The 13,572-nt window shown below is 33.4% G+C and overlaps 2 protein-coding genes across 3 annotated transcripts; one reads left to right on the forward strand and one right to left on the reverse strand.

Annotated features, from left to right (window-relative positions):
* Window positions 1–3,092: 3,092 nt before the first annotated feature.
* LOC102628737 (binding partner of ACD11 1) lies at window positions 3,093–7,913 on the reverse strand. The gene is made up of 8 exons (XM_006479076.4): window positions 7,741–7,913; window positions 7,502–7,605; window positions 6,973–7,048; window positions 5,252–5,323; window positions 5,122–5,175; window positions 4,254–4,594; window positions 3,553–3,676; window positions 3,093–3,443 (listed from the first exon to the last, which is right to left on the reverse strand). The coding sequence occupies exons 1-8, from the start codon at window positions 7,747–7,749 to the stop codon at window positions 3,423–3,425; spliced, it is 801 nt and encodes a 266-aa protein (XP_006479139.2). The 5' UTR covers window positions 7,750–7,913; the 3' UTR covers window positions 3,093–3,422.
* A 3,497-nt stretch (window positions 7,914–11,410) lies between these two features.
* Window positions 11,411–13,310, forward strand: LOC102629010 (uncharacterized). 2 transcript variants are annotated; one of them, XM_015530633.3, is made up of 4 exons: window positions 11,411–12,000; window positions 12,233–12,421; window positions 12,530–12,619; window positions 12,855–13,310. In XM_015530633.3, exons 1-4 carry the CDS (start codon window positions 11,752–11,754, stop codon window positions 13,065–13,067), a joined length of 741 nt encoding a protein of 246 aa, XP_015386119.2. In that variant the 5' UTR covers window positions 11,411–11,751; the 3' UTR covers window positions 13,068–13,310. The 2 variants fall into 2 exon arrangements, with proteins under 2 accessions (XP_015386119.2, XP_006479140.2); XM_006479077.3 differs by having other exon boundaries at window positions 11,429–12,000; window positions 12,203–12,421.
* The last annotated feature ends 262 nt before the right edge of the window (window positions 13,311–13,572 follow it).

Below are 13,572 nucleotides of genomic sequence, written 5' to 3' on the forward strand. Positions count from 1 at the left end.
TTTCTTGGTAAGAATATTTGCAGGATTGAGCATTTCATGGTGTGCGACATTTTTGTGTGATGGTTGATCGAACCATGACGGGGTGAAATAGTGAGTGCTTTCTTGTTAAATTCTTGAAATTGAGGGGTTCAAGTGCATGCTGAAAGAGTGGAAGGCAATCAAATAACATGATTTGGACTTAATTGAAATGTTACTATTTACAACGTATTCTACATTTGGCCCCCTTTGTTTTACAATTTTTTAATTATATGGCCTAGTATAAGTCCATTGTTTCTTCACCCTAGCTCGTCGAACCAAAATCTTGGTCTTACCACCGCGTCCACGCGCAAGACTTTAGTGAATTATGAATCCGAAATCGTTAAAAGGGATGGTAATGTTAATGTAGAAAAAGGATTTATCCTCCTTAATGAACTTGATGAGCAATTTCAAATTGCGAAACTGAAATAGCAAGCTATAAAGTACGAAAAGAATAAAAAAAAAAAAAAATTAAAAGGTCAAAAATTCAACTATCAGAAAAAAAAAATTAATGTAAATGAATCAAAATCTTAATATATATGAACATATTAACATGCAATAAAGAAAGGGCAGGGCGACTCAGCATCTTGAAAGCAATCGCCAAATTGAAGGGCAATGGCTTCACATGCACAAGTGCACATGTAGCTGAACGTAAAAGCCAAGACTAAATTTTCTTTCTTTCTTTTGGCTTCTTTCACAAAACAAACCTTAATAAACCAGCTCACATCTGACAGTTCCAACCAGGACAAGCCAAAAAAAAAAAAAAAATTAAGTTGCATTTGGAATCAAGCTACTACTTGTACAATCAGAGTTTTCTTTATTGACAGATCCCAAAGTTATTGGCAAGTTTGCATATATATTAGCTTATTCTTTGGATTTGTAAATTAAAAGGCTGTCAGCAGACTCTCATAATCCACAAATCTAGATTTCGCAATGGGTAATTTTTACTTTCCTCCCTTGAGCTTTGGTTCTTTTGCACTTAGATGGCTAAGATTTATTTATTAGTAAAAATCCCCTTACGGAATGCAAACGGTAGATCTCATATAGTTAGTTATGGGCAATTTAGTAATTTAATTTGACAAGCTAACTTTTACACATTTTAGTTGACATGAGCCCAGACAATTGTCAAATCATTGTGAAAAAAACCGTGCCTTGTGATCATTGATATAAATAAAAAATTATAAAAAAATCAAAGCTTAAAACTTTTTCTCTTTATTTTTTCTCTTTTCTCTGAAACTAAACGTTTCTCTTTCATGAAGCCGGGTTTCATGAAGCTCAGACGACGAAAGCTCTGTTGAGAAGGCAAAAAATATTTTAATTTCTAGCAAAGCAGTATCTATTACTTGTGTGAAGTGAAGAAAAACACTAAACCCGCATCATGTCCCGCTCTGAATTTCACCGATGCTCGAAAGATTTGAATTGGTATGTTGAAACTAATTATAGATTAGTTTTCAATAAAACTTTTTTTTTTGGGCTCCATTTAGAGCGTATTGATATTATGGTGAGTTGTTTGTAAATGTCAAGTTTGTGCTTCATTCTTTGTTTATTGACAATGTTTATGGAACTGTGAAATATAAAATCGAGAATAAATTTTCCAACGCCATTTTGGGTATTTTGCAAGCATATGATTTTAGCTTATGTTACGGTTGATTATGCATTTAATTTAAGCGCTGTAATATTCATGATGTACTTTTTAAAGTGAGTTTTAATAAGCTCGAAATAAATGATATGCTGAATTTTTGTGCTACTACCAGTCAACTACACTTTGCATTTTCTATTTACTAAATTTTAGCTTTTTCTTTAACATTAATAGCATTTATTTATGTTGTTTTATTGCATTACAGTGTTGTACATTATGATGTTGAGGCAGTAGTTGATGGCAAGGTGACTGAGATAGGGGGTATTTCAGTCTTTTTGAATTCAACTAACAGTCAACTACAAAATTAACTGACAGTAAGGGAGTCTTTACTAATAAATGAATCTTGACCATCTAAGTGCAAAAAACCCAAAGCTCAGGAGAGAAAAGTAAAAATTACCTATTTGGCAATTTAAGGGTTTAGGCTGAGCTTTTTCAAGCACAGACCCAAGTTAATTAGAGTAAAAGTCTAAGGGTTGGACTTGAATTGGGCCCACTGCAAGCCTAGATTGAACTTGGAATTTTACTTATTTTTTATAATTTTTTAAAAATTATTGTAAACTTAAAATGAGTTAATAATAATCAAGTTATTATAATTAACAATGAATTAAAGAAAATAAATATTTTAAAAATAAAATAATAACTAAAAAAATAAAACAAATAGAAATTTATAAATTTAATTTTTTTGTATTGTATTCTCTAATTTACGGACTCTGTTAATTTTTAGTACTTAAAAAAAGTTTAGTATTATAATTTTAAGTATTTTGATCCATTATTAATATATAAATTAAAGATTCAAACTTTCTTTTTTTTCTACTATTTTTTAAATTTGAATTTATTATTTTAATTTATAAATTTATTTTTTTAAAAAAATAGAGGGCTTGGGCTTAGCCCAGATTTTTTCCCCAAACCCTTGTCCAAGCCCTCATACGGGAAGCCCGAGCCAAAACCCGTGGAAATAGAGAAGGCCGGCCCAGACTTTTTTCATCCCTACACAAATCTAACTCAAAATTATAAAACAAAATCATCAAATAGTCATTGGTTAATGTTCAGCGGGCCCGGCATAACTAGCATAGAAAGGCATATTAATATATTCCTCAGCCAAGGCCGAATCTTTGTTTTGTGAAAGAAAATGAAAAGGAACAAGCAGAAACTGCCATGGAATATCAGAATTGGGATTGTAAAGACTTCAAAAAAAGGACAGCAAATTGCACTGTGAACAAGAAAATGATCACCAACTAGAAAATAATAAATAAACAGTTTCACAGCCAGAGTCCTCAACATATGATAGTGGCTGTTAAACTATATAACTACTATTACCCTCAGAGTGCATTTCAAGAATTAATCACAATTATATAACCAATGACTTTAGTTTTGCCTTTGTTTGGAACATTTGTACAGTATCAATTTTACAAGCCTTAATCATAGATCAAAAAGGGACTGAAGGAACCAAAAATTGAAATCATCTCATTCTGTCAGTTTTAGTTTCTTAAATGTGACAAAATAACCAACAGGAAGACTTGAACAATAATAATCAAAGAATAGGTAAGAGAGAAAAGACAATTAATAACGATATCACAACTAACCACACATCAAACCAGAGAAAAATACTTATAAGGGAACATTAGACAAGTTTGTCCCATTCTTCTATACCAAGCCTACAATTCCAAACTGTGGATCCATTTTACCATTTTGATGATTAGTGCAACAGGGTGGATGAATGCATTCATTAACAAGATTCTCTCTTTGGCGCGCACACAAAATTTCTGGTCTACACGGCAATTGGCGATTCCTGCATTTGAGAATGGGCATAATTACACTTAAACTACTATCAAAATCACGGGAAAAAGAAGACGTCAGTTTTGATTATACTAATAATGCTACCAGCAGAAGTAACCAACCTTTGCAGTGAGGTTTGACACAGCTACATTAAACTTTTCTCTAGTTTTTGTACCAGCTACCTGCCCAGCCCTAGCAACTTTACTGAAGGCCCCATTTAGCCAAGCTGTTCCTGCAGTCACATATCTGTGCAGCACAGAAATTGAAACATCAACAACTCTGTGGTAATTTCTTTAGCAACTGCATGAAACATTACTTGAACAACCAACCCAAGTTAGTGATGCAGATTGCATAAAGAAAATGCATTCAAGATCAACGGTCAAAAACAATTCCCAGAAAAGCTTATTGTTATTAGAAAGGGAAAAAAAATCACCTAGGTTACATATTATGTTAAATATCACCAAATCATGCGCGTGAATTTTTTAACTTAAATAAGCTGTTAGGTCCTGCAGGAACCTGCTGGAAGAATAAACTAGAAACAGAGCAGGAAAAAACCCAAACTATTAACTTTTTGTAAGGTTGATTATTAAGCAATCAACAGTTTCAGGACTTCGGCTTTGACAACATTTGAATTTTGAATCATCAGTTATATGTTGTTTGTCTCCATATTCAGATATGCAGTAACATAAAAGAAGCTTTTCATAAATGAAATTTCACAAGCATAGCATGATATCTTGATTGGAGGATTACATTGACATAGTTAAGCGACATGCAATTCTGCAAACTATTTATCATCCTCTAGTTTAGGAAGAAGACTCCATACCTGCTGGTTTTGACAGCTGATCCAGTGTCATTTATTTTTCTCTCTGCAGCAAAAATAGCTGCCATAGTTTTATCTGACACATGAAGCCTCTGATCAACAGACTTCACTTTTTCATTAACTACTGAAATTCCAACGGTCAGTTTCTCTGTGAACCCAACTCTGCGGTCAAAGGAAATAACCTTGGCAGATGCATTGGCTGTGAACTGATGTTTCTCATCAAATGCTTTAGCCTTATTCACAGCTTCTTGTCGAATTGCGGAACCTCTTGCAAGCACACTTGTAACAACTTCTTGTGCTCTATTAACATACATTCTTCCACTACTAGAGGGGCTTGTTTTACCCTGATAATAGAGATTGATTAGATTAAGAAGATCAACAAAAAGAATCTTTCAAGATGCAAATGATATGAAATGATCTAATGAAATTGCATTGAGTGTTACCAGCATCTGTGGAAGGCTGGCGTCTCATAACATTGTATGGATCAACAATCACAATCCAATATACATATGTCAACATTGCCCGCATGTAGGTTTTTGTTATTTTTTTCTTTTTCTTTTTTGATTGTGTGTGATCATTTATATAAATAAATGAACCATATTCCTAACAAGTGCTTTCTTATTTTGCAGAAGGTTATGATTGGAAAACTCTATTCAATCATTCAGCAGATGCAACTACACATTCCCCAGAAAAATTTTTAAAACAGCACATCAAAGAAATCAAGCTTATCAACAGAATAGTTCTAAAGCTTCTCCAAATCTAATCATCTATGTAACACCAAAATAATAAATGGAAGTTCATTACATAAAAATACTGCAACTGTTTTGATGTTCTTAAGACCCAGTAAGCTCTAAAGTGGTGATTGTTCTACCTCATTATTTCCAGAAGGAGCTTCAGACACGGCATTGACCACCACAGTTACTTCCTGCATAATTAGCATTAAAGAACATAATTGGCCACAGAACTTTAAAGAAATTATAAAAACTTGTTCAAAAACTTACCTGCGACTCAGGTTTTGGTACATAGTTTTCAGCTGGCGTTATGCTCACAATCTGATCTACTATTGTTGCTCCCTGAACAGAGTCACAATTTACACTTTTTCAGGAATTTTATCCAGAATATTTATTCACGTGAAAAAAGAAAATAATTCCCAACCACATTAATAACCTCTGCAATACAACTATTTCATGTATTCACTAAGGAATTTTTTTCCATTCCAGAAAGGATGGCATTGACATTTCATACTATTTATATGCCTGAAGAGCATACTCTTTCTAGAAATAGCGTTTACAAACACAAACAATAACTAAATAAATTAATCTCCATATTAGTGAAATAAGCCTATTATTAGACTAAAATTTCTGTCATGATGGTTTCCAAGAAATTTGAGGGCATATAGTTGTTCTATAGAAGACAATAATCAAATAAAACAGGCCAAAATACAAGTTTTTGATGAATAATCATTGACTCAGTAAAATAGGCCAAAATACTAATTGCTATTATCAAAGAATAAATTTACACTCTTAACAGTAAACTCCAAAAACTCTCCCTACTTCACTCATTCATACTCGTCAGGAAGTTCACAGACAATTTGGCAGAAAAACTTCATGCATCAGAGCGACCACAGACAGAAAACATGTGCTGAATCCAAATCAAACAATTAAAATAACTCAGTTTAATTTCATGAACTGTAATTTCAGGAAAAAAATATCAAAACCCATGACAGTTAATACGCAGAGGGACTAATTTCTTAATAAGTTTCCTCCAAGGAAAAGTTTCCGACGGCAACTCAGCAGTGCATAGGCAAGTCCGAGTGAGTGCCTTAACCTTATTCAATCATCAGGGAACATATGGTTAGAATCATTCATCGGGACTTCAGAAGGTGGCTTCTTCTGTTCATAAGAAGCGGACCTCTCACAACTACTAAGTTGATGCTCCATTTAAATGAGGAACTCATGCAAGAAAAATTTAGGGCCAAACAAGTTTTTGAGTGAAGTTAGGTTGTTTAGAAATAGAAGCATGGTTGTTAAATGTACCTAAAAGAATCTAGTTCACGTTTGTGCATGTCACTTTGAAAGGTACAACAGCCACTTCCTAGTTTAAGTTTACATTTTACCAGTAATCAAATAACGCCACTGATGATCAACTCCTATGTCCAAAATAAGTTAATTATTGTCTGTCGCCCTCTATTAATGTTCTGATAATCTAACCAATTAAAAGAGAAGTTTCTGATGAATTTAAAATGTGGAGAAGAGGTTCATTTCAATTCTGGAATCACCAAGGTGTTGCCTGTATTTGACCCAAAACTAGGGGCATGTGATGATATTGACATTTTTTTTTTTTAATAAACAAGAAGGTGAAGTAGATTTTAATTAAAGCATTACCTTGCAATTTACTCATTTCAATTTAACTAATCCTGATGACGATGATTGAGCTAATTTTAGGAACAGATACAGCCTGTTATGGCATGCAATAGAAGGCTTCAGTTTAATGGGTAAAGTCAAAGACAAGCATTCAAGTCATTCTTCCTTTACATTGCTTCAAGTTCATTCTGCAACATAAATAAATCGAATAAACCCACGAGATAATCTGATTTCTCAATGTGTAATAGCTGGAACATATGCACAAGGCAGGAAATAAGTAAACAAGGCAGGAAATAAGTAAACAAGGCAGTTTATTAAAAAAAAGAAAGTAGAATTAATTCTAGATAGGGGATACACACCGATAGTAACAATGCAATTTCAAGAGCTTTAGCATCTTTGAATGTAACAAATGCGGTTTTTGACTGCCCATATTCACTGCATCCACAAAAGGCAAAAAAACAAAAAAAACAAAAAATTCGTATTCAATCTCCACTTCCCCAATCCCACTTAATTTCGTACACATGCCATTCAAATGCAAATTTTGCCTTCCCCTTTCCACACATGAAACCAAGCTGAAATAAGCATATTAAAAGAAAAAAAATTAGTATTTATTTGCTGTTTCCCATTTTACCCCCTTTCGTGCATATTCTTAGCAACTAATAGAGAATTTAAAGAAAACTTCAATACAGAGTTTAAGAATTAGAATCAATAACTTCACTATTTACCCAAAAAGAAATTCACCGTAGTGTTTATATCATTTTGGGAATGAAAAGAACAGAAAACCCAAGATCTAAAAAGCATCATTTTCTTTATTTGTTTTTCGTTTTCCCAGCAAGCAAACACAAAACTAAAAGAGAATTCAGAAGAAAATAAAGATATAACAGGTACCGTAGGATCTCAATGCGTTCGATATCACCGGAGAAAGAGAAGAATTCATGAATCTCTCTCTCGTGGGCTAGATCTGAAACATTCTTTACTTGAACAGTTCTCGTCTGTTATATATTTAAAAAAAGAAAAAGAAAAGAAACAAAATAACTCAAGAATCAGTTGTTTAAACATGGAATGGGTAGTGTTGAAATATCAAGATTAAGGGTTTTGATAGTGAAGAAACTGAGTAAACTACCGACCTGCTGCATTGTTAATAATGGGGTCGAGTTTTTGCTTTTGAAAATTTGTAGTGTTTCGTATGTCTGCGCAGCAATGCGGAGAGAGAGAGAGAGAGAGAATTAAAAGAGCCGACCAGACAGCTTGGAGCTAAGAGAAGGAATGTGAGCACTGAGCAGCAAGGAGAGAGACGCAATGCAGGCGCAGTTTCATAAATGCCCCTAGGTTCTCTTTAAAATTGTGGTTTACTAAATTGACTGTTTTACCCTTTCTATTATGTGTAATAAATAAATCTATTTTTATAAAAAAAATTAGATTCCAGAAATTAACATAAAAATGATGAAAGAAAGTAAGGAAAATAGAGGAGAAAGATTTTTTTGGGTCGGTTTCATCATTTTAATATGCTGAAGGAATACAATCCACTAATAAAAGTTAGCTAGATGAGCCTCACAATAAAAAAAAGAAGAAATAGATAAATAAATAAAGAAGCTTTCAACAATTTTTTTTATGTTTATACTTATAATGTGAAGAGGTTAAAAGAAAAAATAGATTATCGATATAGAAATTTAATTTTAAATAAATTATTTATTAAGTTTAGAGTTGCTTAATAGTCATTTTATATTGGCACGGTATTTTACTTTTAAAATTTAAGTCTAAATAATGATTGACATCATAAATTTTATGACAAATGATATAATATTAAAATCAAATTTTGAAATAAAATTTTAAAATATGTAATGTATTTTTATTTTTTGATTTAATTATTAACTCAATTGATAGTTTTCAAATGAAAGTTATGTATGAGCACCACGCTGAAAGACTTTCATATTTTTAACTATATTTTCAATGCGTTGTTCCTTTTGACTATGTTGTTCGTGCATGATCACAGCAAAATTAATTTTGGTTATCATCATAATAAGAATTTAATATCAAAAAGAATTTGGAGGAAAAAAAAAAGTCAATATTCTCACTTGGGGGTGAGGATGCAATTTAAAATTTCATAAATGCGAATGGGGGTAAAATGGTAAATATAAAGTACCAAATGATTTGATTCCTTTCTTGGTCAATATGTGGGATATATTTTGAACTTTGAGCGCCGACCTTGACCTTTGGTGGACTTGCATGAGTCACGCTTTCTTTTTTCACGTTCTTTTTCATCCGGTTTTGATTTCAAGAAATTATTAACTTAATCAAACTTTTGGCATAATCCCCTCTTCTTTTGACCCGTAATCCCCTCCTTTTGTTTGTATTTGCCTTTGTAATTTTCATGTGCTAGCATTTGTTTATTCTTTTGTTTGTATTTTAATGTGCGAACATTTATTTATTCTTGAATATCGTATAGAATGACACACAACCCTTTGCATATTTTTGAAGTTTTTTTTTTTAATTTACTCTCCAACTAACCTTCTTTATGGAAAAAAAAAGAAAAGAAAAACTTGTTTCCAACTTAAATTAGCTACAGTTCAGTTTTTTATTGCTATTACCTTTGGCGTATGTGGTCATAAATTCAAGTGTTATGAATTTATTAAAATATTTTCTCTTCTATAAATAGAATAGAAGTAAAATATCACTCACTATATTAGTGGGAGTGATTGTCAAGCTAATATTGGTAAAAAGAAGTTTAGATAGATATCACCAGAGTACTAGATTCAAGCTAGTCTCTTCTATAAATGTGGATAAAACCTCTGAGCTGTACTGCAAATTTATATATTTAAATTTTCAATGGACTTAATATCCATTTGTGTGTGGAAAAAGAACTGAATAAATTGAATGGGTTATGGATTAGAACTTAATTAGGGTTCTTCTGATTTTGAATCATTGATCGGGTTCAAGTTCTGACTGGAAATTGCTACAAAGTTTGTCTCTCAACCAAGTCATTAACTAGCTAATGACGATATTAACCATTAAATAATCAATAAACCTAATTAGTACAGTTCCAAATACAATGAAGATGGTCTAACTTTTTCTCTTCGTTTGAGTCTTCTTAATAATAGTACACTCTCAGCCGTCTGCCCAAGCTGCCCACTCCATCTCCAAATTAATGAATTACCCATTTTATTTTCTCCTCATTGGGGAGGGAGTTTATTGTAAATTTAGGTATGAGATGATTTTCTTCCACTTGAATCTAAATTTATGGTGGGTAATTATGGTTCTTTTTACTATTTTTGTATGCTATCGTGTGTGTTTTTATTTATTTATTTATTTATTTTTAACTAGATTGGAAATCTCAAGAGTTGATCATATATGCAAAGTTACATGCTAAGAATCATTTTCAATAGAGTAAAAATTATCTATGAGTTGGTAAAGTTTATGCTAGTGGTGAAGGGTACTGAAGTAGCTAGGGGTTGCCTGCGAAAAGTCTAAAATGGAGCTCTAATTTGTGGTAATGTGAAATGTCGGCTGTTCTTTCTTGATAGTTAGTAAAATTGAAATAATTTGTTTTGTTGTATTTTGTAATGAATCTTTTTGTACATGGATCTTCATTTCTATTATAAATTTGGCAGAATCAAATTCCTTTTCACTTATTTAGAACAATAACACACAGAAGCAATCGAACAAAATAAAATTGTTATGGATAACAAGGCAATCAATAATTTGAACACATTTGGATGTTAAAGTTCTTTTAAAATAAGAAAAAGAGCCCCACAAGAAATGAAGACAAAAGTTGGGAACCGTCCATCCAGCAAAATTTTAAGTTGATAATCTTGATAGATCATAAAATTTTTGTGTTTTAGAAGGTAAAGAGACTCAACAATATATTTATTTTCTTTTTTTCATTTCTTTTTGAATGGTTACAACTTACAACTCAATGATAGTTTAACAAATGACAATTTATTACACAACCTATTGACTTGACCACATAACAACTATACAACATGGGGGTTTTAGGTCATTCTAAAAATATGAAAACTAACTTGATAATTAATTCAAATCTTAGAGACTAAAGGTACAATTGGGAGTGAGTTATTGTAGGTTTTAAGTTGCAATTGTTGTGGAATAAGAGTCTCAGTTGCTACTAAACACCTCAGCAGCTCAATTTTAGTAGTCAAACTGTCACACATCACTCCTAAATGCATCCTAAAACGATCATTTGTGCATTTAATATATCCAATAATACTTATACACAGCGTTTCAGTTTTCATGCCAAGGTTTCCAGACTGAATGAAGGCCAAGAAATGGCACTGAGAATGTCACAAGAAGAGCTGCCCAACCGAATAATGAGTCCGAGCTGCAGAGCAAGGCAGACTGAATTTGGGCCCAGAAGTAGCTAAGCCATCTGTTTTTCTGACCAAAAAGGAATTTCGCAAACAGCTCACATGCTTGCTTTCCAACTCATCCCTTTGCTTATTTTAGTGTGATTAATTTGTCCATAAGAGGCGAGCAATCCCTTTGCAAAATATGGTTCAAGCCTTCAAGCCATGTGCATCGAAAAACTGGGATTAACTTAAAAAGCTGTGGTGGCCCAAGATTTTGTTTGATCCAACCATTCCAGCCACAAAGTAATTAAAAACAAATATTATCCCAAACATGACAAAAACAGAAAATTTCCATGGAATTGCTTTTATGTGATCTTTCCTTTGTAATGAAATTTTGAGTGGCGAATAGACTTAATGGGATATGAAGTGCTGAGAACAATGCTTGGAAAGTTGGTAAAAGGAAGATGAGTCTTGAGTTTGTTTCGCATCACAGGCCTAGTCTACAAGGAAATGCACAATATCTATGCTACCAAACAAAGTTCACATGGCAAAAGCAAGTACTTTTTTGGCCTTTTGTGCTTCACACCTTTGAATCCCACCAGCAACAAGAGCATTTCTGTGTAACAAAACCAATATTCGGCTCTGAAAAAGTAACCCAAAAAAAAAAAGGGATCTGTTCCTTGGCCTGCAAGGCTTGCCTGCATTATTTATTAAGTCAATGAAACTCTCCATACTCCTGAAATGGCTTATAGTCTTTAGCTTCTTCCACTTGGTGGCTTGGAAATTGGGGAGATTTTGAGGCATGTGTGCGGTGAAGACTTGCTAAAGAAGAGCAATATGGCTGGATTTTTGCCGAAAAACTGTGCAGCATTGGATGTGTGGATGCTTGGTTCCCATGAGAGGGATGCTGCTGTGGCTAGACAAGCACTTGAAGAAAGTGTTGTTAACTTCAAAGCTTTGATTGAGATTCTTGTGGGAAGGAAATCAAGTCATATTGCCCTAATCAAACAAGCCTATCAGACAAGATATAAAAGGCATCTGGACCAAGATATTGCCAATATTGAGCCTCCCCATCCCTACCAAAAGGTAAGCTTGTTTCAAAAAGCACTTTCAGATAATCAAAATCACTTTTTTGGGGCATTGAGCACTTCAAGTTGGGTTTTTTCGGGAAATGTTTCTCAGAATAAAAGCACCCATAGAACAATACCCCTTTTTTTCGCTTAACATAGAACCTCTTAGTTTGATTTTACGAACGATGATTTTATAGAAAAGATTGGCAATTTGACAGATTCTTGTGGCACTGGCTACATCACACAAGGCACACAATGCAGATGTTAGCCAACATGTTGCCAAATGTGATGCAAAAAGGCTTTATGAAACAGGGGAGGGCAGTCCAGGAGCCGCCGAAAAAGCTGTTGTGCTGGAGATTTTCAGCAAAAGGAGCATCCCACAGATGAAGCTGACATTTTCTTGCTATAAACACATCTATGGACATGACTACACGAAGGTAATTAACATTGTCTTGCCAGCCCTATATGATCCTAATTTACAGACTTTTAACCGTAAAATTGAGATGAAATTTAACAGCTTCTTCCATTATCGGTGCATTTTTCAGTCGCTTAAGAGGGGAAACTCCACGGATTTTGAAGATGCACTAAAAATGGTTGTCAAATGCATTCTAAATCCACCCAACTATTACGCAAAGGTAATAATTATTTAGCCTTGCGGCCTTCTAAAATACCATTAACAAAGCGGATAAACATATTTGTATTCTTTTTTTGGGGCCAAAATTCATGCATATCTCTGCTACATTACACTGAAATCCCCTGTATTCGAAATGCCTCAATGATCGTTGCAGGGATTGACCGTAAGTGTTAGGTCTTTTGCACATAAAAAGTTGAAAAATTGGCATCAGTGGTAAACTTATTTCCTGGGTGCAGACACTGTATGCAAGCATCAAGGGGACAAGGGTTGATAAGGCCGCGGTGGCACGTGTGTTGGTGAGCAGAGCTGAGGTCGACATGGATGAGATTCAAAGGATTTTCAAGAAAAAATATGGGATGGAACTGAGAGATGCAATATGTGAGAGCATTCCATCTGGGGATTACAGAGATTTTCTTGTTGCTTTGGCCACAAAAGCAAGTACTGCTTAGACGATGATTTGAGTACATTATGAAGTCTTGTTTACAATAATCTACATTTGCATACATAGTAGATTAACTAGCAGCACTATGGTGTGATGGAAAGGCAGTGGTGACACTTGAACCTTTTTTATAAGCATTTCAAAAGCAATAATGTTATCATCAACTGTTTTACTAAAGGTCAGTGGCTTCTCCAATATCATGTTGGAAGAAGATGCTACTGTAATTAATGCAAACAAGAATCTTCCTGATTAAGATACAATGTCAATAGGGTACTCGCCATATCCCAAAAATTCCTGAAATGGCGAATAAATTCTTGGTCAGCCAACAAATTAAAAAAAAAAAAATCAACAAACAAATACAAAAAAAAAAAAAAAAACTATACTAGCTCGGATTTAAATAATTGCTTAACCATATTGAATGTATTGGAGGGAAGGAGTTTGAGTCCTAATATTTTTTTTTTCCAATTTGGGTGGTAGATTCGTTTATATTGGGCATAACATAAATCTTCAATCCA

Source organism: Citrus sinensis, chromosome 3 (genome assembly GCF_022201045.2).
Source record: "Citrus sinensis cultivar Valencia sweet orange chromosome 3, DVS_A1.0, whole genome shotgun sequence".
NCBI lineage: Eukaryota > Viridiplantae > Streptophyta > Magnoliopsida > Sapindales > Rutaceae > Citrus > Citrus sinensis.